This window comes from Lethenteron reissneri, unplaced genomic scaffold (genome assembly GCF_015708825.2).
Source record: "Lethenteron reissneri isolate LAM-NWPU_2019-01 unplaced genomic scaffold, ASM1570882v1 scaffold_115, whole genome shotgun sequence".
NCBI classification, from domain to species: Eukaryota; Metazoa; Chordata; class Hyperoartia; order Petromyzontiformes; family Petromyzontidae; genus Lethenteron; species Lethenteron reissneri.
In genome coordinates, this window is record NW_026890838.1 from 1,343,165 (window position 1) to 1,370,679 (window position 27,515).

Sequence of the window (27,515 nt, forward strand, 5' to 3'; positions counted from 1 at the left end):
GGAAGTGAAAAAATATTTAAGGAACATTGTGGATGCAAATAGGGAGAGAAGAGTGGGCCGCCTCTCCTTGGCCTCTCCTTGGCCTCTCCTCGCTCTTCTCTCTCTCGCAAGCGTTCATCATATGCATCATACAAAGATATATAAAGTAGTGCGCTTACCAACGTAATCGAACATCTGTCCCTGCGACTTGTTGATTGTGATAGCGTATGCTGGGAGATTGGGAAATTGTCGTGGTCGCAAAACAAATGGCAAAGTCGTGTCGGTGGGGGCCAAGTCGATTCTCGGAATCGATTACCAATGGAACTTGACAAAACCTAGCCCAAATGTCATAAAGAAACCACCTCCCACGCATCTGAGATGTGGGGAAAGTTTATAATTAAAACTTTCGTGACTGCAGGAATTCATATTCTTGGTTCTTATGGTAAAGTCACGTAGATAGAAAAAAAAACCCACGACGTTTCTGTTTGCTTTTAATTTAGATTTTTGTATTCTATCTACGTGACTTTACCGAAAGAACCAAGAATATGTGGGGAAATACCACAGCATAAAGAAATTAACCACGAGCATCTCTATCCAACATCCAGCTCGCAGTACAGAGAGCTGACCATGGCCGAAGAGCCAGGCTTGGTTGTCTGGCTGGGGCGCAGAACATTTCATCAGTGGGGCGAGTGCAAGGAGGCTGCCTCTAGCGCCATCCTGGTGGGAAGGAGTGGTGCAAGAATTTAATCCGAGCCCACAGAAGCCACGAATCCGCTCTCACTATGCGACTCGTGCCGTTAAGTCTGATATTGTTCTGCAGTGTCGTAATTGTGGCTGAGAAGTGATGGTCTGTGATTGAAGAGCTAATTGTGACGAGGTGGTATAAAGCAACATTAGCGAGTAATCTCGAATCCAAATTGTGTAGTGATGGCGAGTTCCATGAACTATAGTGCAGAGGTGATACGTAAAGTCAGTGAGCACCCAGTCGGAAGTGTGGTGTAAAAGTGTCTGCTTTAAACATGTTCCTTCGGAGTGGGCAGGTAGGAACTGGGTTGGACAGCGCATTCGTGCACGACAGACAAATAATCACTTGACTTGAGGTAGCCAGCCAGGTAGACAGCCCCCTTAACTATCGGCCCCTCCCCCTTGCTTAGGCACCTTCCCTTACCCCCCTTCCCTTAGACCAGGGGTCTGCAACCTTTAAGACATAAAGAGCCACTTGGACCCGTTTCCGAAGGAAAAAATAAACTGGGAGCCGCAAAACCATTGTGACATTTAAAACAAATATAACACTGCATATATTGTTTCTTACCTTAATGCTATATACAGGATCGTGCAGTCAGCTGTCAATCTGAAGAAAAAAAGGACTTTTTCACTTAACAATGTAAAATATATTTTTGCAAATTAATAGCTAATTAAAATATTTGATTTACCTGGTTAATGGGATTTTTGCTCCTGAACCTCAGTGCACAGTGTCTGCACATCAGGGCTGTAAGACGTCACCTTCATTTTCACACAGGCTTGCAAGCTGTCATCTGTGAGGTGTGATCGATGTTTGTCTTTAATATAGTTCATGTTGGAGAAGACCTGCTCACATACATATGTTGAGCCGAAGATCGACAGGACTCCAAATGCATACTTTTTCATGTTTATATAAGTGTTGGGGATGGCATTCCATGTTTCGAATACAAGTTTGTCCTGTTTGGGAAGGTTTTCAATATCACTCCATTTATGATTCTGAGCCAGAATGGCCTTCTGATGGGCAACATCCTCAAGAGTAGCGGTCAAGCATTTGAACTTGGACACCCATATATCTTTGTCGGCTATATCGGCCAGTTCCATCTCAAGATCAGGTTGACTTACATCTGCAAATAAAGTCATATTCAATAGGGATGGATCGATCGCCAGGGGAGTGACAGGGAAGGATGTGGTTTTTTCCTCTCTGAACTCACAGAATCGTTTCCCAAACGAACGTTGCATTGCGGTGATTGCAGATTTGAAATATTCCAAATTTATCGTATCATGACTTTGTTTGAACTCTCTCAAAGAGGGAAAGTGAGGCAGTGTACCTCTCTGTAAATCTTTGACAAACACTGTCAACTTGTGCTCGAATGCCAAAACCTCCTCCAGCATGTGCAGGGCTGTGCCTCCTTTCCCCTGAAGGGTTGTATTTAGCGTGTTTAGATGTGCTGTCATGTCTACCATAAAATGTAATTTTTCCAGCCACTCTGGCTGTTCCAGCTCAGCAAAGGTGAGCTCTTTGCTGCCCAGGAAGGTTTTTACTTCTTCCAAACATGTGACAAAGCGTTTTAGCACCTCGCCTCTTGACAGCCACCGGACCTTGTTGTGGAGCAGGAGGTCAGAATATATGCTTTCCACCTCATCCAATAGCAAACGGAACTGGCGGTGGTTTAAACCCTTTGCCATTATCTTATTAACAATCTGAATGACCACATCCATCACTTTTGTGCATTCCAGGGGAAATGTTTGAGCACACAATGCCTCTTGGTGCAGGATGCAATGAAATTACAGCAGCGTTCTACCCAGCGCCTTCTGCAGTAGAGCCACAAAGCCCTTCTGTGCTCCTCTCATGCTCGGTGCCCCATCAGTAGCCACTGAGACCAGGTGGTTGGTGTTTATTTTTTTAGCACTTAAAAAGTCCAGGACAGCCTTACAGATATCCTCACCCCTTGTTTGGTCTTTTAGTGGTATCAGCTCAATCAGTTCTTCCTGTGGCCCAAAAGAGTTCACATATCGGCAGAACAGCGCTATTTGTTCAATATCACCTTTATCTTTGGACTCATCACAGGCGATGGAGTACGCCACAGCTGAATTAATGTCTTGAATTTGCTGTTTGCTAATGTTTTCTGCCATTTTTAGGGTTCTGTCTTTGACAGTCTTCGCAGAGAGAGGCATGTCTTTGATTTTCTGCACAATTTCATTCTTGTTTTTGAAGTCCATTTATAGATGTTCCGAAATATTAATGAATGCTTCTTTTATATACTCTCCATCTGTGAAGGGCTTCCCGTGCTTGACTATTTCCTGAGCGGCCACAAAACTAGCAGTCTCGTCAGTAGAGAATGCAAATGATTCTGTCCATGTATCATTAAACACTCTGTTTTCTTCAGAAATTTTTCTCTTCTTGCCTTTATCCATGGCTGGCCTACCGGGGGGTCGAAAACAGCGACGTAATTAGAAATCACAGGGCCCCATAGCAAAATTTGCTATGCCCACCCCCCTCAAGCTCCAGCCACCCCCCTCCCCTTTCCCTGCAACCTACTCCAACCAAAAAAAAGAATGCAATTGAACAGCACATTACACAGCCAATAACAATGCCCCCAATGTGCCATAAAAAACTAATTACTGCCCCAAAGTGCCAGAGAAAATGACCAATGCCCCCAAATGACCAATGCCCCAAAATGCCATAGAAAATTAATCAGGGCCCCAGTGTACCATAAATCATAATCAGTGCCTGATGTAAATAATAATTAATAATGAGGGCCCAATGTCATCCTCGTCATTATAAAAATAACTTTATTTTTTGGTTTGACCCCCTCAGAATTACTCCTCATAGAAATAAACGTTAAATTAACAAGTTACCTTTTTTGTGTGTGTGTGTTCTTCACTCCCGCGCTGTGCTGGCTCAGGCTGGCTCCGGCTCCGTCACTCCTCCCCCTCGCACGCAGGCGGCCTGACGTCACCAGGCACTGTACTAGCGGCGAGGCGGAGCTAAGGAGCGGAGCTGATGGAGGCAGCCATGTTGCGTTACCTAGCAACGGCAACGTAGAGGCGGTTAAATCTTAAATTAAAGCTTTCGTGACTGCAGGAATTCATATTCTTTGGGTCTTTCGGTAATGCCACGTAGATAGAAAAAATTATAGAATTTCACGACGTTTCGATCGCAACTCAAGCAGTCGTCTTCAGGTGAAAAAAGAGGGGGAAATCTGCCAAGGCAGGCTGTTTATAAAGGTTTAGAGATGGGTGGGGCAGCAAATGTTAAAGTCTTGGAATTCATTTGCACGGTCATCATATCTTCACAACCGCCAGGGAACACACATTAAAAACCCCATCAAGTACACTATGTTTGAAGGCCTTTGAAGTGTTTTGAAACTGAAACACGTGTAAGGAGATCAATAAGGAGCAGAGTCTGCATTAGAGGTGTGAAATTCCAAGTGCCACAATAAGCCCATCGCTTGTAATGCAAGAACCATAAGACATTTCTAGCTTGGATAAATGGCCAGGAGGAAAGGTAACATGAAGACTTCAGGGTTTGAGCTCCAGGTCGTCAATGAAGGCAGCTGATAGCGGGAGTAGAGGTTGGACTGTTAGGGAACCTGGGACAAATCCCAGCCGATTGTCGATGTGTAGGTTTGGATGGAATTTTTGAATAATGTAGAGTAGGAGCCGCCAGTACGTGTTGGGTAGATCCTGTAACCAGGAGGCTGAGACATGGAAGCTCAATCGCATGCACTTTGGGATACTAATAATATTTGTATTCTTATGGTGCTTGCTTAATTGCCTGAGCAACTCAACGTGGCTTGTATAATATCTTAAAGAGTCGACGGGCCCTTTCATGGTGTAACTGTCCCCGTGCCGCATTAATGACTCGGCAGCGGTCTGTAAGTGGACGTTCGTCTTCCAGTAGGGTGTGATTGATCTCAGGTGGGTAGCTTTTGGATACTTGTTCAAATTTGATAAATGTTAACAATTACATTCACATGGAATGGCTTATTTATTTTGAATGCAATCGGAGTAATTTTAACATCCACTGTGAAGCAGATGGTGCATATTTTTTCAGGTTACTGCAGCCGCAGTAATAACCAGAGCTGCCGGCCGTATTTAAATCTTGAACCCCTTCAAAGGGAGATAACTTTAAGAATTGATTACCTGAAAAAACACTTCCCGAACAGATCCTCTGTCATCCTCATGTATTGTACCTTGTTCAACTGCACTGGTTCCATGGACCTAATCAGAATACATTTCTTCTCAACCTGTCCCAAACAAACTAAAGATGGCCGCTCACTAAGAATCTCAATAAACCTTCACTTGCTCTTGATAATCCAGCTAAGCAGTAGAGTCCATGTCCAGGTTGTAACATTAACATATTACAAGGCGTCCAGCCATGCAGGACTGGCTTGCAACACTTACCACTGTTATTGTATTTTGATTCTCGTGTACAGCGAGGGAAAAAGTATTTGATCCCCTGCTGATTTTGTACGTTTGCACACTGACAAAGAAATTATCAGTCTATAACTTTAATGATAGGTTTATTTGAACAGTGAGAGACAGAATAACAACAATCCAAATTTCGATTTAAAGCTTTCGTGACTGCAGGGATTCATCTTCTTGGTTCTTTCGGTAAAGTCACGTAGAATGGAAATAATAAAATAATAAAAATAAAACATAATAAAATCATTATTTCCATTCTACGTGACTTTACCGAAAGAACCACGAAGAACAACAATCCAGAAAAACGCATGTAAAAGTTATAAATTGATTTGCATCTTAATGAGGGAAATAAGTATTTGACCCCTCTGCAAAACATGACTTAGTAGTTGGTGGCAAACCCCTTGTTGGCAATCATAGAGGTCAGACGTTTCTTGTAGTTGGCCATCCAACTACAAGTGTCGTCGAAATGTATGGCTTCATTGCAGAACGTTTGTCTCTGACGCTCTGTTACAAAGCGCTGACTCTGAACGACCGCTGCACGCCGCGACTGGGATTGCTCATCAGTTTTTTGATGTAACATTGTTGAGATTGACAATGTGCTGCACGAATTGTCTCGAGCGACTCCTGACTTTGCTTGACCAACCATCTTTGCTTTTGTTCGTTAGCCTTTCGATGCTTTTTTGCAAGGGCATCTTCGTCCTCGTCCATAATTTGTTACTGGAAGTGAAAAAATATTTAAGGAACATTGTGGATGCAAATAGGGAGAGAAGAGTGGGCCGCCTCTCCTTGGCCTCTCCTTGGCCTCTCCTCGCTCTTCTCTCTCTCGCAAGCGTTCATCATATGCATCATACAAAGATATATAAAGTAGTGCGCTTACCAACGTAATCGAACATCTGTCCCTGCGACTTGTTGATTGTGATAGCGTATGCTGGGAGATTGGGAAATTGTCGTGGTCGCAAAACAAATGGCAAAGTCGTGTCGGTGGGGGCCAAGTCGATTCTCGGAATCGATTACCAATGGAACTTGACAAAACCTAGCCCAAATGTCATAAAGAAACCACCTCCCACGCATCTGAGATGTGGGGAAAGTTTATAATTAAAACTTTCGTGACTGCAGGAATTCATATTCTTGGTTCTTATGGTAAAGTCACGTAGATAGAAAAAAAAACCCACGACGTTTCTGTTTGCTTTTAATTTAGATTTTTGTATTCTATCTACGTGACTTTACCGAAAGAACCAAGAATATGTGGGGAAATACCACAGCATAAAGAAATTAACCACGAGCATCTCTATCCAACATCCAGCTCGCAGTACAGAGAGCTGACCATGGCCGAAGAGCCAGGCTTGGTTGTCTGGCTGGGGCGCAGAACATTTCATCAGTGGGGCGAGTGCAAGGAGGCTGCCTCTAGCGCCATCCTGGTGGGAAGGAGTGGTGCAAGAATTTAATCCGAGCCCACAGAAGCCACGAATCCGCTCTCACTATGCGACTCGTGCCGTTAAGTCTGATATTGTTCTGCAGTGTCGTAATTGTGGCTGAGAAGTGATGGTCTGTGATTGAAGAGCTAATTGTGACGAGGTGGTATAAAGCAACATTAGCGAGTAATCTCGAATCCAAATTGTGTAGTGATGGCGAGTTCCATGAACTATAGTGCAGAGGTGATACGTAAAGTCAGTGAGCACCCAGTCGGAAGTGTGGTGTAAAAGTGTCTGCTTTAAACATGTTCCTTCGGAGTGGGCAGGTAGGAACTGGGTTGGACAGCGCATTCGTGCACGACAGACAAATAATCACTTGACTTGAGGTAGCCAGCCAGGTAGACAGCCCCCTTAACTATCGGCCCCTCCCCCTTGCTTAGGCACCTTCCCTTACCCCCCTTCCCTTAGACCAGGGGTCTGCAACCTTTAAGACATAAAGAGCCACTTGGACCCGTTTCCGAAGGAAAAAATAAACTGGGAGCCGCAAAACCATTGTGACATTTAAAACAAATATAACACTGCATATATTGTTTCTTACCTTAATGCTATATACAGGATCGTGCAGTCAGCTGTCAATCTGAAGAAAAAAAGGACTTTTTCACTTAACAATGTAAAATATATTTTTGCAAATTAATAGCTAATTAAAATATTTGATTTACCTGGTTAATGGGATTTTTGCTCCTGAACCTCAGTGCACAGTGTCTGCACATCAGGGCTGTAAGACGTCACCTTCATTTTCACACAGGCTTGCAAGCTGTCATCTGTGAGGTGTGATCGATGTTTGTCTTTAATATAGTTCATGTTGGAGAAGACCTGCTCACATACATATGTTGAGCCGAAGATCGACAGGACTCCAAATGCATACTTTTTCATGTTTATATAAGTGTTGGGGATGGCATTCCATGTTTCGAATACAAGTTTGTCCTGTTTGGGAAGGTTTTCAATATCACTCCATTTATGATTCTGAGCCAGAATGGCCTTCTGATGGGCAACATCCTCAAGAGTAGCGGTCAAGCATTTGAACTTGGACACCCATATATCTTTGTCGGCTATATCGGCCAGTTCCATCTCAAGATCAGGTTGACTTACATCTGCAAATAAAGTCATATTCAATAGGGATGGATCGATCGCCAGGGGAGTGACAGGGAAGGATGTGGTTTTTTCCTCTCTGAACTCACAGAATCGTTTCCCAAACGAACGTTGCATTGCGGTGATTGCAGATTTGAAATATTCCAAATTTATCGTATCATGACTTTGTTTGAACTCTCTCAAAGAGGGAAAGTGAGGCAGTGTACCTCTCTGTAAATCTTTGACAAACACTGTCAACTTGTGCTCGAATGCCAAAACCTCCTCCAGCATGTGCAGGGCTGTGCCTCCTTTCCCCTGAAGGGTTGTATTTAGCGTGTTTAGATGTGCTGTCATGTCTACCATAAAATGTAATTTTTCCAGCCACTCTGGCTGTTCCAGCTCAGCAAAGGTGAGCTCTTTGCTGCCCAGGAAGGTTTTTACTTCTTCCAAACATGTGACAAAGCGTTTTAGCACCTCGCCTCTTGACAGCCACCGGACCTTGTTGTGGAGCAGGAGGTCAGAATATATGCTTTCCACCTCATCCAATAGCAAACGGAACTGGCGGTGGTTTAAACCCTTTGCCATTATCTTATTAACAATCTGAATGACCACATCCATCACTTTTGTGCATTCCAGGGGAAATGTTTGAGCACACAATGCCTCTTGGTGCAGGATGCAATGAAATTACAGCAGCGTTCTACCCAGCGCCTTCTGCAGTAGAGCCACAAAGCCCTTCTGTGCTCCTCTCATGCTCGGTGCCCCATCAGTAGCCACTGAGACCAGGTGGTTGGTGTTTATTTTTTTAGCACTTAAAAAGTCCAGGACAGCCTTACAGATATCCTCACCCCTTGTTTGGTCTTTTAGTGGTATCAGCTCAATCAGTTCTTCCTGTGGCCCAAAAGAGTTCACATATCGGCAGAACAGCGCTATTTGTTCAATATCACCTTTATCTTTGGACTCATCACAGGCGATGGAGTACGCCACAGCTGAATTAATGTCTTGAATTTGCTGTTTGCTAATGTTTTCTGCCATTTTTAGGGTTCTGTCTTTGACAGTCTTCGCAGAGAGAGGCATGTCTTTGATTTTCTGCACAATTTCATTCTTGTTTTTGAAGTCCATTTATAGATGTTCCGAAATATTAATGAATGCTTCTTTTATATACTCTCCATCTGTGAAGGGCTTCCCGTGCTTGACTATTTCCTGAGCGGCCACAAAACTAGCAGTCTCGTCAGTAGAGAATGCAAATGATTCTGTCCATGTATCATTAAACACTCTGTTTTCTTCAGAAATTTTTCTCTTCTTGCCTTTATCCATGGCTGGCCTACCGGGGGGTCGAAAACAGCGACGTAATTAGAAATCACAGGGCCCCATAGCAAAATTTGCTATGCCCACCCCCCTCAAGCTCCAGCCACCCCCCTCCCCTTTCCCTGCAACCTACTCCAACCAAAAAAAAGAATGCAATTGAACAGCACATTACACAGCCAATAACAATGCCCCCAATGTGCCATAAAAAACTAATTACTGCCCCAAAGTGCCAGAGAAAATGACCAATGCCCCCAAATGACCAATGCCCCAAAATGCCATAGAAAATTAATCAGGGCCCCAGTGTACCATAAATCATAATCAGTGCCTGATGTAAATAATAATTAATAATGAGGGCCCAATGTCATCCTCGTCATTATAAAAATAACTTTATTTTTTGGTTTGACCCCCTCAGAATTACTCCTCATAGAAATAAACGTTAAATTAACAAGTTACCTTTTTTGTGTGTGTGTGTTCTTCACTCCCGCGCTGTGCTGGCTCAGGCTGGCTCCGGCTCCGTCACTCCTCCCCCTCGCACGCAGGCGGCCTGACGTCACCAGGCACTGTACTAGCGGCGAGGCGGAGCTAAGGAGCGGAGCTGATGGAGGCAGCCATGTTGCGTTACCTAGCAACGGCAACGTTATTGCCTGTCACCGGGCGGGCAGTGTGGAGCGGAGCGGCTACCTGTCAGCAGCGGCAACGCCAGAGCAGGTGTCACAGTGCGCCTCCTCCCCTCGCTAGCATCCGCCCCGGAGCCGCGGTCAAGGTTCAAAAGAGCCGCATGCGGCTCCGGAGCCGTGGGTTGCCGACACCCGCCTTAGACCCTCCCCTGACGCTCCTCCCTTAGGCACCTCCCCTCTCCGGACCCGGCAGTAGGTCACCACCAATCAAAGAGCTGTTTATATTAAACATTTATGCACGAATCCCTGGTGGGCAGTGTAGAACATATTGTTCCTACCTGTAAGGAATGTGTGGAAGACCGACGGGGGGGGGGGGGGGGGGGGTGGGGGTCTCAACCACTCCCAGACCCATGAAGATAAACGAGAGCAGAGGTAAAAGTGCGAAAACCTTTGTGACTCAAACCTTTGTTGAATAGTGGGAACGTTCCCATATCAAGATAGATATAGAAACGTACGAGGATGTAGGTGTGATGCCGCCGCCACGAAGCCGTTCGGCAGGCGCCCCATCCCCGACCTCGCCACCACCAAGCAACGGAGCCAACCCCTCGTCCCCCTCACCTCACCTCACATGAACACACCCGCACGCATTTTCCCCCCACCCATAGAGCTGGAAGGGGAGATCACCTGATCGACCGGTTTTTATCCGAGAAACCCTTATCGGGATTAACTCTCACGGTTTCCGGCGATCAGGGAATTGGACGACCTCCCCCGACGCTACGTTGCGACGCGGCGCTGCGACCGGCCTTAATATGGTATGGTCGCGGCGTGGGGCATTCGGCCACCGCGGTTGAGGCGCATTCCCCCCACACACACCCCCACGGGTCGACGGGGCAAGCAGGGGAGGGACGGGACAGCATGAATAGCGGGACCGCACGGGCTCTTGCGCATAGTCATGGAGGGTTGGGATAATTACGCTTGAGCGCGCAGGCCCCATTGTTAGGGAGGGTAAGGGATTAATTAGGATTTACGCCGCGCACGCCGTACACTGATTAGCATATCAAAAGCGCCCGGAACCGCCGTGCGCGTGCTAGAGGGGTGCGAGCCCATTGTTCAGAGCCGCATCCCTTTGAGGTAGGGAGGATAAATAGGGGGTGCAAAGGGGAAATCGCTCTCTTACTCCAGCGCCAGAGGACCAGACGCAGCTCCAGCCAGCGACCCGGACGTCCGTGCGACGCACCGAGGTACGCTGTTAACACAGGGAGCAGCAAACCGCCGTGGGCACCCAGCAGTGAGTAAGGAGGTGAAGTAGGGTCATAACCGATATATAGGGAATAGGTACAGGTTTAGTGGAATAGGCCAGCCTCGTCGACTCACTGATTTAACATTAATTACCAGGTAGCAGATAATAAATCATTAATAGCGAATCGTGGCCTCATGTGATCTCGTGAGCGGTGTGAACGCGTGTAGTGCTGCGGCTCGCCTCGGGGGAGCGCTGCGCAGAGCGGCGCGAGAGTGGGTGTCGCGTGTGTTCACTCCGTGTGTGATACAGGTGCGCGATCATAACGCGAGTATTCAGTGGTGAGTGAGTGCCGCGGGGAGCTGTGTGCGTGAGTGCGCATACGTTCGTTACGTGTCGGATACGGGTGCGCATTGGTAACGTGGTTATTCGACGTGGAGGCGAGTGCCGCACAGGGCTATAGACGGGCACACGCTCGCAGCGTGCGAGAGCTGTACGTAGCGGTGTAAAGAGGGGGAGTATGGCGTTTGATTGATGATGCTGTGCGCACGTATGCTCGCAGCGTGGGAGCGCGGCGCGAGGCTGTAACAGTAGGGGCGTCGCGTTCGAATGCCGGCGAAACCGTAGCGGGAAATAGGGAGGTGGGGTAACGTAAACGGAATAGGGGATGCAGGCGGGAGGGACCCTGGGGGCCAACGGCCCCCACATATTGGTGTCAGAAACGGGACGATCCCCCGCACCCCCAAGGGAAAGAGGCCCCCCAAACCAGATTAAAATCAAATGCACATTTACGGGCAAAGGAATTCCATCATGGAAATCGTTTGCCCGCAGCATCAGGGGGGCTAAAAAGGTTAATGGGTGGTCAGATGAGGAGGCGTTGCAGCAGTTAGAGCTACATTTAGATGGGCGGGCAGCTGACTTTGTGGAAGCTTTGCCCGCAAGCGCACAAACACAGTGGGAGGAACTAATGTGCCAACTCGAACGGCGCTTCGGCGCCTATGACGAGGAGGAGGCGCAGGTGGCCTTAGAGGCACGCCGCCGCCAACCCGGCGAGGATTTACGAGATTACGCCGAGGACGTACGCATGTTGACCCAGCTCGCGTACCCGGAGTACGAGGCAAAAATAATTGAGGGCCTCGCCGCCGGGAAGGTCCAGCGATATTTGGCACACACCCCGTGGTGGCAGCCAAATGTCGACGGTGCACGCCTCTCCTTTAACACCCTCGTCAAGCGTGCGCGCAAATGCGAGAAACTCTCGGGTGAGCGCGAGCAGCCTTGAGGGAGGGGACGAGAGTGCGCCGTAGCGAGCCTACTCTCCGACGAGGAGGAAGAGATCGCCATCGCAGTAAGGGGACGGGCAAGGGAGCCCCAGAGACCCAGCGAGAAAACCCCAGGGTGGGTAGCTGGGTTACAGGCCGGTATGGGAGATATGATAAACCAAGTAGGTGAGAGGGTAACCCAAGTAGACGATAAAATGAGCCGAAATATGGCCAAGCTACAGTCTACCGTTCAGTCTGAGATGAGTGAACTACACTCCACAGTAGGGGGGCTGGCCGGGAAGATATCCCAATTAGAGTCCGAGTTGGAACAACTGCGTACAGGGAGAGGGAGCAGGCAGGGGGTCCACTACGGAGCCGCCACCCCTCCCAGGACGTGTTATGTGTGCGACCGTCGAGGGCATCTCATGAGGGATTGCCCTCAGCTCGCCCGTGCGAGGCAGATGCATAGGTCAAACAGTAAGGGCCCCCTAGAGAGGGGACCACCGGGGGGTGAAATCGACGTAGCCCCGACACAAACAAGCTGTAGTGATAATGGCGAGCGAGTGATCTCCACACAGGTTCCAGCAACAACGCCCACGGAAACGGTGACTCCTGGCGACTGGCTACGGGAGCTGGTGGCGGGGATCACGGGGGCCACGTCGCTGGTGGAAGGGGAGGTAAACGGAGTGCGTACCCGAATCCTGCTGGACACGGGGGCGGTGGCCTCGCTCGTGAGTGCAGCGCACTGCAGCGCGATCGGGGTCGACGTGCGTCACCTGCAGGCCCCGGACCGCGCGCTGCACACTGCGAGCGGAGCTGGAATGGGGTTGCTGGGGAGAGCCACCCTCGAGGTCCGCATAGGCAGCCAGGTGTGCACCCAGGAGTTCTACGTGTCGAGTGCGTTGTGTCACGAGTGTATCGCAGGTACCGACCTCCTAGAACGGCTGGGACTCAACGTGCAACCCCGCCAGCGATGCGCCACCATGGAGAGCAGCGGCGAGCGGATTCCGTTCCTGGGACGAGAACCGACGCACCCCCGCTTCGCACCTGTGGTCGCTATCCTGGCGACGGCAGTCACCATCGGGCCGCTCACCGAGATGCTGGTGCCGGTAGCAACATCCCCCACCGACCCCGCGCTCCGACCATCAGGAGAGGTAATGCTAACTCCTCACCCGGAGTTGGCAAAACGGTATGGGGTCGTGGGATCCGCCACGTTGGTAAACGCAGATGGGGGCCGATTGTTTATGCGGATGTTTAACCCCCACAGTACCCCAGCGATACTGCGATGGCGCACCCCAATCGCCACCGTACACCCCCTGCACGCACGCCACTCTGACGAATCGGTGTTCGCACTCTGGGCTGAGGACCCCGGTCGTTCTGAGGGGGACCAGGACCTGGCCTGGCGAGTCGGCCCGACTTCCCGAGCCGAGGTCGTCCCCCTGCTCGACGTGTTACATGTGGCATGGGCAGATTTACCTAAGGGAGAGGCCGATCGGCTGCGAGAGTTACTGCAGGAGTATGCCGATGTGTTCAGTGAACACGACTCGGACGTGGGTCGGACCGACCTTGTTAAGCACCAAATTGACACCAGTGCAGCCAGACCCATCAAACTCCCTGCGTACCGAGTGGGCGCACCCGAACGCACCCAGATCAAAGAGGCGGTTGGGGATATGCTTCGCGATAACATAATTCAGCCCTCGGCGAGCCCCTGGTCAGCCCCGGTGGTACTAGTAACGAAAAAGGATGGGTCAACCCGGTTCTGTGTTGATTACCGTAAACTGAACGCAGTCACGCTCGGCGACGCCTTCCCCATACCCCGCATCGACGACACTTTTGACAGCCTCGCCGGAGCGCAATATTTTTCCACCCTCGATCTCGCGTCCGGGTACTGGCAGGTGGAGATGGCGGAGGAGGATCGGCCGAAAACCGCATTCACCACCCTGATGGGGCTATTCGAGTTTCGAGTATTCCCGTTCAGACTCACCAATGCACCCGCGACGTTCCAGCGGCTTATGGGAGTTGGTGATGCGGGGCTTGCAATGGGAACAGTGCCTGATTTACTTGGACGATGTGATAGTGTTCAGTAGATCTTTGTCTGAGCATTGGTCCAGGTTACGAGAGGTATTCAAGCGACTGCGAGCGGCTCATCTCAAGCTCAAGCCACGTAAGTGTTACATCGCACAACGCGAGGTAGGGTACCTCGGGCATCGCGTCAGCGAGGCAGGCGTGCGCACCGATCCGGAGAAGGTACGCGCCGTAGTGGAGTGGCCACGGCCAAGGAATCTGACGGAGATCAGATCATTTTTGGGGCTCGCCACCTATTATCGTCGATTTGTAAAAGGATTCAGCGAGATTGCACGCCCCCTCACCCAACTCATTTCCCCTAAGCACCCCTATCAGTGGACGGGGGCCTGCCAGACGGCCTTCACCACTCTCAAAGACCACCTCACCCACGCCCCCACCCTCGCTTTCCCCGATTTTACCACCGATTTTATTTTGGACACCGACGCCTGCAGCAGCGGGCTGGGCGCGGTGTTGTCACAGGTACAGGATGGGAGGGAACCAGTCATCGCGTACGCCAGCCGGACCTTGAGTGGGGCCGAGCTGAACTATTGCGTGACCCGCCAAGAGTTGTACGCCGTGATTTTCGCATGCAAACAGTTCCGGCCGTATTTGTATGGCAGAAGATGTCGCGTACGCACTGACCATTATGCTCTGCAGTTCCTTCTTACATTCAAGGAGCCGTGGGGGCAGATGGCCCGGTGGTTGGCGCAGTTGCAGGAGTACAACCTGCAAATCGAGTAACGGGCTGGCCGGACGCATGCAAACGCGGACGCCTTGTCGAGGCGACCCACGGTGTACGCCGAGACAAGGGCGGAGGAGGCCTGCCCGTGTTTCACGGGGGGACGCTGCCGGCAGGCAACGGACCCCCGAGAGGCCGCGGCCACTGACCCCCCCCCAGCGAGATAGAGTGCAGTGTGCGCCACAGAGACCCTCACAGGTGGCACCGAGGATCCCGTCGACCGCCCGGCAAGCGCGGGACCTGCGGCTCGGGACCCAATCGGACGGATCCAGGAGGACGTCGGTTGCGCCTTCCCGGGCCTGAACGACGAGCAGCTGAGACAGACCCAGCAGCGAGATCCCGATCTGGCGGCAGTGGAGGCGGCACTGCGGGAGGAAAAGAGCGCCCTACCAGAACCCTGGAGCGGTTTGTATGCCCGGTTGTGTGTGCAGAACGGAGTGGTACGGGAGTTAACCGAGGCCGGCCAGCCGGGGTGCATCTGTGTTCCTGCCCAGGTGCGACCCCAGCTGCTACGGCTGGTGCATGACCACCCACTCAGGGGCCACGATGGGGAACGACGCACGCTAGAGACCCTGCGTCGCCAGTATCTCTGGCCCAAATTGGCACAAGACGTGGCGGCCTGGGTACAGGGCTGCCGCGCCTGTCAGCAGTGCAGGCCGAAACCGGCACGATACCAGGTACCCCTAAGGCCGTTCCGCATCAGCCGCACGAATCAGCTGGTCGGGATCGATCTACAGGGGCCATTCCCGCGATCCCATCGAGGCAACCGGTATATCCTAGTCGCAGTAGAGTATTTCACCCGCTACCCCGTGGCAGTGGCCATCCCTGATAAAACGGCCTTGGTGGTGGCCCGGGCATTCGTGGAACATTACGTACTTAAGCACGGGATCCCAGAACGAGTCCTCACCGACCAGGGTAGCGAGTTCGAGGCCGAGCTGTTCCAGGCACTGTGCCGAGAATTTGGAATCCAGAAGGACCGAACCACAGCGTACCACCCCCAAGCGAACGGTATGGTAGAACGCATGAATCAGACCCTAACAGGGAAACTCAAACGTATGGCGGCCGCAAATCAACAGGATTGGGACGAACACCTCCCCTACGCCCTTTTCGCCTACGCCACCACCGTACACACGTCGATGGGACAAACCCCGTTTTTAATGATGTTCGGCCGTGAGTCTCGTTTACCCGCAGATCTGCTATTCGGCGTCCCTTCCCCCCAGCCGGAGGGAAGCCGCCCCGTGGAACACCTGTTGGAGACCCTGCGAGAAGCCCGAGGCCGAGCATACCCGCAAGGGGAAGCCGCGCATCGGCGGCAGGAACAGGGCACCCGACCCCGCATTCCTGACAGGCGCTAAGGTGTGGCTACACACCCCTCGCGTCGGGGCCGGGCAGGTGGGGAAACTGACGACCTACTGGCGGGGACCCTGGACCGTGGTGCGGCAGATCTCCCCCTGGACGGTACTAATTTATGGCGGGGAGAGGGGTCGAGAGACGGTGGTCAACGTCCGCCCCTTAAAAAAACGTAGAAAGCGGCCCCGGCGAGAGAGAACCCCGTCACCTGAAGGCCCCAAAATCCCGGAGTACCCGCACCTCTCGTGTTGGGGGGCCTCGCACACTACATGGGCCCCGCCGGGCCCCCGAGATGCCCCGATCCAGTCCGGAGACGGCGCGGACGACGGGCCCTAAACCCTTGCGCTGCTGAGTTTGTGCCCCAGCCCACAGGTGCCGGAGGACGGGGAGAGCCGCTGGAGTGGAGGAGGAGGCCGCTGCAGGAGCTACAGAGGACGGAACCACCCGCCCCGAGACCAGCCACCAGGTCCGGACGGATCCCCCGGACCCCGCAACGTTTCCTCGTGGGCGCGGCCCAAGCGAGGTGCTCCAGTCAACCCGGGACGGGGACTGGCACATCGGGGAGCTACGTGATGCCGCCGCCACGAAGCCGTTCGGCAGGCGCCCCTTACCCGACCTCGCCACCACCAAGCAACGGAGCCAACCCCTCGTCCCCCTCACCTCACCTCACATGAACACACCCGCACGCATTTTCCCCCCACCCATAGAGCTGGAAGGGGAGATCACCTGATCGACCGGTTTTTATCCGAGAAACCCTTTATCGGGATTAACTCTCACGGTTTCCGGCGATCAGGGAATTGGACGACCTCCCCCGACGCTACGTTGCGCCGCGGCGCTGCGACCGGCCTTTATATGGTATGGTCGCGGCGTGGGGCATTTCGGCCACCGCGGTTGAGGCGCATTCCCCCCACACACACCCCCACGGGGCGACGGGGCAAGCAGGGGAGGGACGGGACAGCATGAATAGCAGGACCGCAGGGGCTCTTGCGCATAGTCATGGAGGGTTGGGATAATTACGCTTGAGCGCGCAGGCCCCATTGTTAGGGAGGGTAAGGGATTAATTAGGATTTACGCCGCGCACGCCGCACACTGATTAGCATATCAAAAGCGCTCGGAACAGCCGTGCGCGTGCTAGAGGGGCGCGAGCCCATTGTTCAGAGCCGCTTCCCTTTGAGGTAGGGAGGATAAATAGGGGGCGCAAAGGGGAAATCGCTCTCTTACTCCAGCGCCAGAGGACCAGACGCAGCTCCAGCCAGCGACCCGGACGTCCGTGCGACGCACCGAGGTACGCTGTTAACACAAGGAGCAGCAAACCGCCGTGGGCACCCAGCAGTGAGTAAGGAGGTGAAGTAGGGTCATAACCGATATATAGGGAATAGGTACAGGCCAGCCTCGTCGACTCACTGATTTAACATTAATTACCAGGTAGCAGATAATAAATCATTAATAGCGAATCGTGGCCTCGTGTGATCTCGTGAGCGGTGTGAACGCGTGTAGTGCTGCGGCTCGCCTCGGGGGAGCACTGCGCAGAGCGGCGCGAGAGTGGGTGTCGCGTGTGCTCACTCCGTGTGTGATACAGGTGCGCGATCATAACGCGAGTATTCAGTGGTGAGTGCCGCGGGGAAATGTGTGCGTGAGTGCGCATACGTTCGTTACGTGTCAGATACGGGTGCGCATTGGTAACGTGGTAATTCGACGTGGAGGCGAGTGCCGCACAGGGCTATAGACGGGCACACGCTCGCAGCGTGCGAGAGCTGTACGTAGCGGGGTAAAGAGGGGGAGTATGGCGTTTGATTGATGATGCTGTGCGCACGTATGCTCGCAGCGTGGGAGCGCGGCGCGAGGCTGTAACAGTAGGGGCGTCGCGTTCGAATGCCGGCGAAACCGTAGCGGGAAATAGGGAGGTGGGGTAACGTAAACGAAATAGGGGATGCAGGCGGGAGGGACCCCGGGGGCCAACGGCCCCCACATAGGTTTGAGTGGACGTGTTTTTGGTTGTAACTACTTGTAAGATTGTGTTTGTGTGACTTACTCTTCGACGTTGTGCTATTATGTGGAAATGTGTAGGGGGCACAGGTGGTGGATCCGAGAGGCATCTCCGTCAGACATCCCATATCACCTGGGTCTTCCCCGTTACCGTCTCTCAGTGAGCTTTCGACACTTCACGTGGCCTCTAAATTTACCTGGTCTGGCACAAGCACCATGGTGACCTCACCACCATATGGTGGTAAATGGCGGCTCTTGATTTTGTTGGTGACTGGCCTACAATTAAATACAGTCAACGATAATAACCTGTCGCCTCAAGTTAAAAGTTGCGTAACAAATCGCACGAAATTAACCCACTATACAGGCACTAGTAACCTGGCCAACATTAATGGGTGATCCCGGCAAATTATTTATATGGTTGAGTACGTCACAGCTTCCACACAGCTTAACACAGTCGATGAAAAGATGAGTGCGATTTGTATATTGCATTCAAGTGTACTGTGTGAAGTAAAGCATAATAATTAGATTGACAGATTGGGAGCTTTGCAGAAAGGCAACGCGACACACGGCAGCCAATTTAATGGTAATGTACAACAGTTAACATATAGAAGCAACGTATCTTCATGCATAACCATCAAATTATGCTTCTAGATTATGAAAAAAGGCACTCTTTGAAATTAGAAAATATTTCACTACACTGCGACTGCATATTTATTGAAAGCTCATAACTTGAATGGATGACGCCTACAGCTGCATGCATTTAAAAACTCCACTCACACCTCCATATCCACAAACTCCTGCGGGTCGCCACGCTCTCCTTCACAGTCCGAATGCTCCTCCTGCTTCACGCTACCTGCATCCACATGGAGGTCGTGTCCTGGAGTAGAATCTTCTTCACTTTGGGCCTTCACTTTTTCACTTTACACTTCCACTCCTGGCCATGTATCCAAGCTGGAATTGTATTCTGGCTATTGTGTTACGAGATACTCATTGTGGCACTGACTCTCACGTTCATTTCAAACTGTGCTTTCCTTGTAATTTCTTTACGCGTTTTTGGTAAAAAAGAAAATAACACTTTAAATGATTTCCAAAACACAGTTTACTTAAAGGTTTTTTTACGTGTATTCTCTGGATGAACCTGTAAACGCCTTACCATACGCAATACACCTGAAGAACTCTGTGCATGTTCTTTAGTGTACGTCAAGATTTTATGACTGTGCAAATTAATTCCGAGACAGTGCACAGTCGTCATGTCCCGTGGACGAGGCGAGTTATGCTCTTGGCGAGGTCACTAACCAGAGATAGGGAGGCGCTGACATCACCCACTTGTGACTTTGAGGTGACTCCTGAGGGCGCTTATACATATTTAAATAAACATGTGGTAAGCAATGTGGGATACCGATGTACACAGACATGAAAAAGATCAGCAGACAGGACATCTCGTTCATTTATCGGTTTTTCTCCATGAAACAAATGGATATTTTATACAAACTATAAATCCCACGGCCTTCTGCGAGTCCATAATTAAAGCAGCATTGATTCAGTGCAAGCCAACTGTGGACCGGTTTCGGTGTAGTGTCTCAATAGTAGTCAGGCTTGCTTCAACCGATGGTTGTGAATATCCAGATGTTAATCAACAAGGACCATTTCTTGTCCTCGTTCGCCAAAATATATATAAGACGTCATACAAAATTATTAGTGATGTTGCGGAGAATGCATCTCCTAGATGTGCTCTGCCTTGTAACTGAATACAAATCTGTAACAAAAATGCATTTAAAATGTGCTCTTAAAATTATCTCCTTGCTATGAAACAGATCCGCAGACACGACATTTTTCATTTATCGGTCTCTCCACGAAACAAAGGAATGTTTTACACAGACTATAAATAGCACAGCCTTCTGGGAGTGCATCATTGATTTAGTGCAAGCCACCTGTGGACCCTTATTGGTCTACAGTTTGTCAACAGCAGCCGGGCTTGCTTCAACCAATGGTTACGAACATCCAGATGTTAATCAGCAAGGAGCATTTCTAGTCGTAGTTCGACAAAATCTATATAAGCACGTAATACAAAATTATAATTCGTTTTGTGGAGAATATATCTCCTATTCTTTGGATCTTTCGGTAAAGCCACGTAGATAGAACAAATAATAAAATAATAACAATCTTGATTTGAAGCTTTCGTGACTGCTGGAATCCATACTCTTTGGTTCTTTCGGTAAAGTCACGTAGTTAGAAATAAAATAAAACAAATCACGTTTAGATCTGAACACAAGCGGTAATCATCAGGCAAAGGAGTCAGCCTCTCAAGGCAAACTGTTTATAAGGGTTTGGGGATGGGAGTAGCCCAATTGTAACAACAACACCAGAAGGCACGGGCGGTGCCCGAGTGTCGTTGCAGCAACAATGCCAATGCAGCAACAAATGCCAATGAAGCAACAATGCCAAACGCTGGGGATGCGGGAGGGGAGGAAATTAACTCGGAAAAATAGACTTGTACCAGGCAGATATGATGGAACTGTCACGGCATCTCTTGAGAAAGGTGAGAGACTCGATCATGTGAGCCTTCTTGTCTCAGTCTGTTAAAAGCTGTAACAGATGTTAGAGCTCTAACAAATGTTAGAGCTTTTAACAGACGACGAGATAAGAAGGCTCACATGATCGAGTCTCTCACCTTTCTGAAGAGATGCCACGACAGTTGTTGCATCATATCTTCCGGGTCCTAGTCTATTTTTAAATCCTTTATATTAAGTTCACTTGCTTGCTTGCGTGCTTGCTTGCTTGTTTACGACCGTGCAAATCTTTCGGTCGTTTTTTAACCCACTTCCCGTGATCCAATCGAGCTGACATTTTGCACACAGACTCGTTGTGCGTGACAATTAATTTTCGTGAAAATTTTTTTTCCAAAATTTGACACTGTTTAGGGATAAATAAATAAATATTTAATTCACAATTGCTTAATGGTGGCAGACAATCATCTGACCCATAGGTGGCAACCATCTCAAGCCAGAGGACGAGAGGACTCTAGACGCCCGTTTCATGATGACGCAAATGTTGACTAACCACATGGCATGAAATCCCTGCCCCCACGCTGTACAATGGAGACTATTTATAGAGCAGTTAAATTGAAGCCGCCAGGTTCTTGAAAGTGGTAAAACGGGTCAACGCTAGTACCCTCGGGAATATACGGGGCATGTCAAGAGGTGATCTTTCATTTTTAAATCCTTTATATTAACTTCACTTGCTTGCTTACTCAAGAAAAACAGAAATGAATAATAAAATGAAACCGATGCCACGCATATAAAGGATTTATAGTGAAAAACGTTGTTTTTACGGGTTAATTTTTTCCAAGTTAATTTCCCCCCCGCATCCCCAGCGTTTGGCATTATTGCAGCATTGGCATTGTTGCATCATTGGCATTGTTGCAGCATTGGCATTGTTGTTGCATTGGCACTCATGCACCACCCATGCTCCTGGTGCTGTGATACACTTTGGCTATGCCCATCCCCAAAGCCTTATAAACAGTTTTCCTTTAGAGGCTGACTCCTTTGCCTGATGACGACCGCTTGTGTTGCAATCGAAACGTCATGATTTGTTTTATTTTATTTCTAACTACGTGACTTTACCGAAAGAACCAAAGAGTATGGATTCCTGCCATCACGAAAGCTTTAAATCAAGGTAATAGTCTACATTATAGACTGCCTAGTACACTCACCCAGCTTAATAACCATTGCTACAGTCTATATTATATACTGTTTAACACGTAGGCTTTCGCGACAAATATCATACATAAGAGGTTTTTTTGGGGTTAGATCACGTAAATATATAAATGTATCGTTAAAACCCGCCACCACCCGACATAGCCAACTAGTCAGGGTTGTAATGTAAAACCAAATGCCAATTCGTCACGAGTGCAGCACACCGGTGTGTTGGAGAGCCAAGCTACAACATTCACAATCTAAGTACGACGTTTCGCCAGTAATTACAACTAGCTTCATCAATAGTAAATACTGGCGAAATGTTGTACTCAGATTGTAAATGTTGTGACTTGGCACTCCAACACACTGGTGTGCTGTACCTGGCAGCCCTTTGATTGGTGGAAAACCAACCACCGTCAGGTTGGGCTGCCCTACACTTAACATTATCATTAGCTGCTGACATTTGGGCTACTGCCCATTTCAAACCCCTTATAAACAGTGGAAGCCAATCCCCCTTTTCCTGAAAACAACCGCTTGTGTTGCGATCGAAACGTCGTAGTTTTTTGTTATTTTCGTTGAACCTATCTACGTGACTTTACCGAAAAACCCAAGAATGTAAGGATTTTTCAACATCGCCTTGCCAGGCGCGCTGAGAGGCTTGCGGAGCCCCAATGCGGTTTCAGAAAAGGGCAGTCCTGTACAGATGCCATATTTTCTGTCCGTTTGCTGCAGCATAGGTGTAGAGAATTCCAACGAAAACCTACATCTCTGCTTTATTGACCTATGATACCATCAGTAGGCCTTGGCTCTGACACTCTCTCACAATCATTAAGGACCTTCATGATGGCGAGCGGGCCCGGGTAAAACTATGCGGCCGGGAATCGGAGCCATTCCCCGTCACCTTGGGGTGCGACAGGGATGTCCTCTGGCTCCCAAATTATTTAACATATTTTTCGACCACAGTTTGTCAAGACTTTGATGGCTGTCCCAGAAGAATTCTCATCTGGTACAGATACAATGAGAGGCTGATCGATGCCTGGGTGCAGCCAAGGGATGGCTCCCTATTGGTCAACCACATTATGTATGCCGATGATCTGGTAATTGCCACTCACTCAGAGGAGGAGTTGGAGGCGCTCCTGCTGAACCTGGAGCGTGCCACTTAGAGGTGGGGCCTTACCATCAGCCCCACCAAAACTAAGCACCTGCCTGGGTATTTTGTACCATCGGGCACTCAACCCACACAAATCCCCAATCGGTGATGGGGCAGTTGTGGAGAGAGAGGAGAGTTTCCCATACCTGGGCAGTGTGCTCATGACCGGCTCCGGTTTGACAGCGGAGGCCTCATTCCGAATCAGTCGTGCGGCATCATAATTTTATCGGTTGCGGTATGCTGTGCGGAAGCTACCTCCCTTCTCTACGCTTGCGGAACGTAGACTCCCCTAATGGAGCATCTTCGCCGGTTGGAAACATTTAGGCTGGCCTACATTCGATCCATCCTGGGTTTAACTCGGCTGGATTGTGCGAGCTCACAAATCTTTGAAAGACCTCCTGCCAGCAGGCGTTCGACACTTCACGTGGCCTCAAGGTGCACATAGCCTGGCACAAGCGTCGTTGTGACGTCACTGCCGCTGAGTGGCGAATGGCGGTTGTTGTGTCTTCTTACTAACTGTTGAGTTAGCGACTTCCGAGGTGCTGCGTTCCTTGTACCAAAAATACCTCAGGTCCCCCGCAGGGGCGCTGGGTCAGCATATGTAGAACACACAGTGCTCTCGGCTGCTTAATCAGTCTCTCTTCACCGCTGAGGTCGTTGCTGAGTTGGCAGGATCGTCACGATTTCGGCGGTGCCCGTGCTGGCAGGGATGATGGGTCCCGCTGTCTGCATCGATGTGCGTGATGATCCCATCACCAGACATCGCTTGAAGCTCGTCCTCTCGATGCCGTGCGTCACCCCCCTTGGCACCAAACACTGTTGATCCTTGTAGACTGTGGAGCGACTTGGAGAGACAGTGCCTTTCGTATTCCCCCCCACCCCTCTTCAAGAGAGTCCCTTTCCAGTTGTATGTACGACTCGTGCTGCACAGAGGACACGCTACAGATCAAGTTATCTCGTTCCGTGTCATTCTCGGATCCAACCCTCAACTAAACTTCACCTGTCAGTTGTAATTTAAAGGGGCACTCTCAAGAATAGTGGTTGCACCAGTTTTCCCTCTAAGGGTTTACTTTGATCAGAGCACAATCAGAACGATTGTCACTCTATGATCGTACGTGTTGGTTGTACACAGCGACCTCGCCACCGGGAATAGTAATGCTACTGCACTCTTCCCCACGTTTGTATTGTAATACTGCGAGCACCAGCCTTGGCTGGCAGCCTCTGTCAATGATGCAGAAAGAAACCTCTCCGTGATGCGTGGCTTCTGCTGATGCAGAGCACCCTATGAATTTGTTAATCACGAGGGCAATCCCTGGAGCCTGCCACTCCCAGTACTTCGTTTTTCGTATGACATTGTGAAAAGCAAAAGGTTTATTTTTAATGATCGTCATAAATGAATGCAATGGTTCCTCATCCAGTCCAAGGATGTGGTTGACGCAGTGTGGATTTCAGCGATACCGCCAGGATGTGCATGGATGGAGCATTCATCGGTGATGTGCTTGATGGTTTGGACTTCTCCACAGTTGCAGTTAGGTGATTCTTTGAGCAGTACTGATTTATGTTCTTGCATTCTTGCTTATCTGAATTTTTCCAACTCAGGTTTTTTTCTTCTCACAAAGGGGTAGCTGTTTCCTTTTGAAGTCGCTTGGGCTGTTTGTTGTCCGGATGTCTGTATTACCGCCATGTTTCCATTCACATTTTGGGCAGGGTTCCCCACGCTCCCATCACGGGTTAGAAGTGTTACAATTTTTCGCATCAGACTTGCGGTCTCTCAAAAAAAGGCACTGACTTTGAAGTCGTGACCTATTGTGCACGGGTGTGCTTGCTGTCGCCATGTTTTCCATCCTCTCAACATGAGTTGGAAGTAAAAAAAATGTACACCTCTAATAGCTTAGAACCATACCACTTTCTGCAGTTTTGACTCTCCAAGCGACTCAAAGTATGTTTTGAGCAGACTTCACAGCACTCACGTCGCAGTTTGGAATTCTTGCGTGGTATTTGATATATTAGGGGGCGGCGCCCCCTGCATACATAATTTACTGCTACCATGTGCTATTAGCTACTGGAAGACAAAGGCGGTTGGTGAGGCTCTGATCCCGTGGAATACATTATCTTGGTCGCGTGTGATTGACATATTTCGCATTGTATCTGTTCTGAATGACCCTAGGCCTAATACTTTCATAACTATGATTTGGTTCATGCTTAACCAAGATTTGTGGTATACCATAGTTGTTACCAAGGATATTCCGAGGGTTTTATTCACCTTTGTTCCCCATCTGTATCACCAGGGATCCGTGCTTCTTATTCTCAAGATATCCTAAGCTTCAAACCTTACTGTTGTATTTTAAAAACCCCAGTCAGCTCATGATGATTAACTGCCCTTGGGTGGATATTGCTCTCCAATGGTGGTTCTTGACCCCTGCTATTTCCGTCTTGTTTGTTTTATTTGGGGGATGTTTCCTTTATGGCGGCCTTCTTTTAAAGTCAACTGTGGATTACCCGCAGAATCTCATTAGCCCCCCGTGGGTTTGCCGTTTTTTATTACATTTTATGACTTCCCCAGCAGGCTTGTGAGTAATTTCCTGTAGCTGTCTTGTGTGGCAAGGGAGGAGGCGGGGGGGGGGGGGGAACTCGCCGTGCCCCAGCGCAACATCCCGATCAAAATTATTACAAGAAATAGGCAGAATCACTCTTAGCATAATTTTTTGGAAAAAGCATATATACAACATGCTGTTCAAGTGTTTGTGATGAGATATGAAACTTCGAGATGCTGAGGCGATTAAGCAAGCACCAAAAAAATGCTAATATTATGAAAACATTGTGAATGCTTGGGAGCTTATTGGCTCTGGCTCCTGGATAGAGATCTACCCAACCCGCAGGTCCGCAATTACTGGCCGCTCTTCCTTTGCAGGTTTGAACCTGGAAATTGAGTGTTCATCTTCACATTATTTTAATTAAAGGCCTGTGAGAAAGGTGAATTTATTGGAGCTTCATTGTCAAGCTTACACATCTACAGGGTCTCCATTTGACTTTGTATTGTCTAAGAAGTCCACCCACACCTCCACTTCCACAAACTGCTCGGAGTTGCCATGCTCTGTCTCAAAGTCAAAATTCTCCTCCTGCTTCACGTTGCCTCCATCAATGTGAAGGTGCGATTTTGGAGTTGAATCTTCATTTTCACATTTTACCGTCACTTCTTCGCTCTTCACCATCACTTCTTCACATTTCACCTTCACTTCATCACTCTTCACCATCACTTCTTCACATTTTACCTTCACTTCTTCGCTCGTCACCATCACTTCACATTTCACCTTGATACATTTCATAGTGTCCAAGCTGGAATTAACTTCTGGTTCTTTTATCAGGAGGGATGGGCTCATTGCAGCACTTTGACTTTCACAAGTCGATTTCAGACTACACTCCTTGGGGATGTTCTGATGCCTGTGTGTCTTCTGGTGTCTATGAAGATGTGGTGACTGTGAAAACGCCTTCCCGCACAGAGTGCACCTGAAGGGTTTCTCTCCTGTGTGTTTTCTCTGGTGCATTCTAAGATAAAATGAAATTGAAAATGTCCTCCCACACACACTGCACTTGAAGGGTTTCTCTCCTGTGTGTGTTCTCTGGTGTATTTTAAGATTAAATGAACTTGAAAATGCCTTCTCACACAAACTGCACTTGAAAGGTTTCTCTCCTGTGTGTGATCTCTGGTGTTCTTTAACATGTGATGACTGTGCAAACGCCTTCCCGCACAGAGTGCACTTGAAGGGTTTCTCTCCTGTGTGTGTTCTCTGGTGTCTCTGAAGAACTGATGACTTTGCAAATGCCTTCTCACACACAGTGCACCGGAAGGGTTTCTCTCCTGTGTGTGTTCTCTGGTGTTTTTTAAGAGTAGATGAATCTAAAAATGCCTTCCCACACACACTACACCTGAAGGGTTTCTCTCCTGTGAGAGTTCTCTGGTGCTGTGTCAAATTTTCAGTACAATCCGTGCTGTTTGCATACTGGTGGTCACAATGTTTCCTTTTTGTACCGAGCTGCGCTGAGTGCCTTTGCTCCATCACACCAAATCTTTAGAGGAAGCATCGGCTGCAGACAGAAAAACATATCCATACCATCTACATCAGTATCGAGGCAGAGAGGAATAAATATATAGTCACCCTTGAATTGCACGTCTAGACTTATTAATATCACACGGGCTGTTAAGGCACACAATGAGAGGGCAAGTTGTCAGAAACCTGCCCGGAAGCCCTAGTATCTTCAAAATGAATGTTTACCCAAAACTCCAAGCACACAATTTAGAAAAATTCAGCTAACATAGCGAAGGGTGTTGAAAATAATACTTTATATTATGCATAAATTTATATTCTTTGGGTCTTTTGGTAAAGGCACATAGATAGAAAAAATATAAAATAATAAAAATAATAA

At 49.2% G+C, this 27,515-nt stretch overlaps 1 protein-coding gene across 12 annotated transcripts in view; it reads right to left on the reverse strand.

Moving 5' to 3' along the window:
* Positions 1–27,515, reverse strand: part of LOC133361616 (zinc finger protein 501-like) — a 79,447-nt gene that overhangs the window by 6,694 nt on the left and 45,238 nt on the right. For 2 of the 12 annotated variants that reach the window (XM_061580578.1, XM_061580577.1), the window contains exon 2: positions 20,932–27,176. In XM_061580578.1, the coding sequence (XP_061436562.1) occupies positions 26,093–27,148 (1,056 nt within the window). In that variant the 5' untranslated portion in view covers positions 27,149–27,176 and the 3' untranslated portion in view covers positions 20,932–26,092. Of the gene's footprint in view, positions 1–4; positions 3,143–3,579; positions 3,749–5,452; positions 5,866–7,158; positions 9,010–9,446; positions 9,979–12,800; positions 12,820–13,038; positions 13,120–20,931; positions 27,177–27,515 lie in introns of those variants that run through there. The other 10 variants (XM_061580579.1, XR_009757391.1, XR_009757392.1 and 7 more) reach the window with 10 other exon arrangements.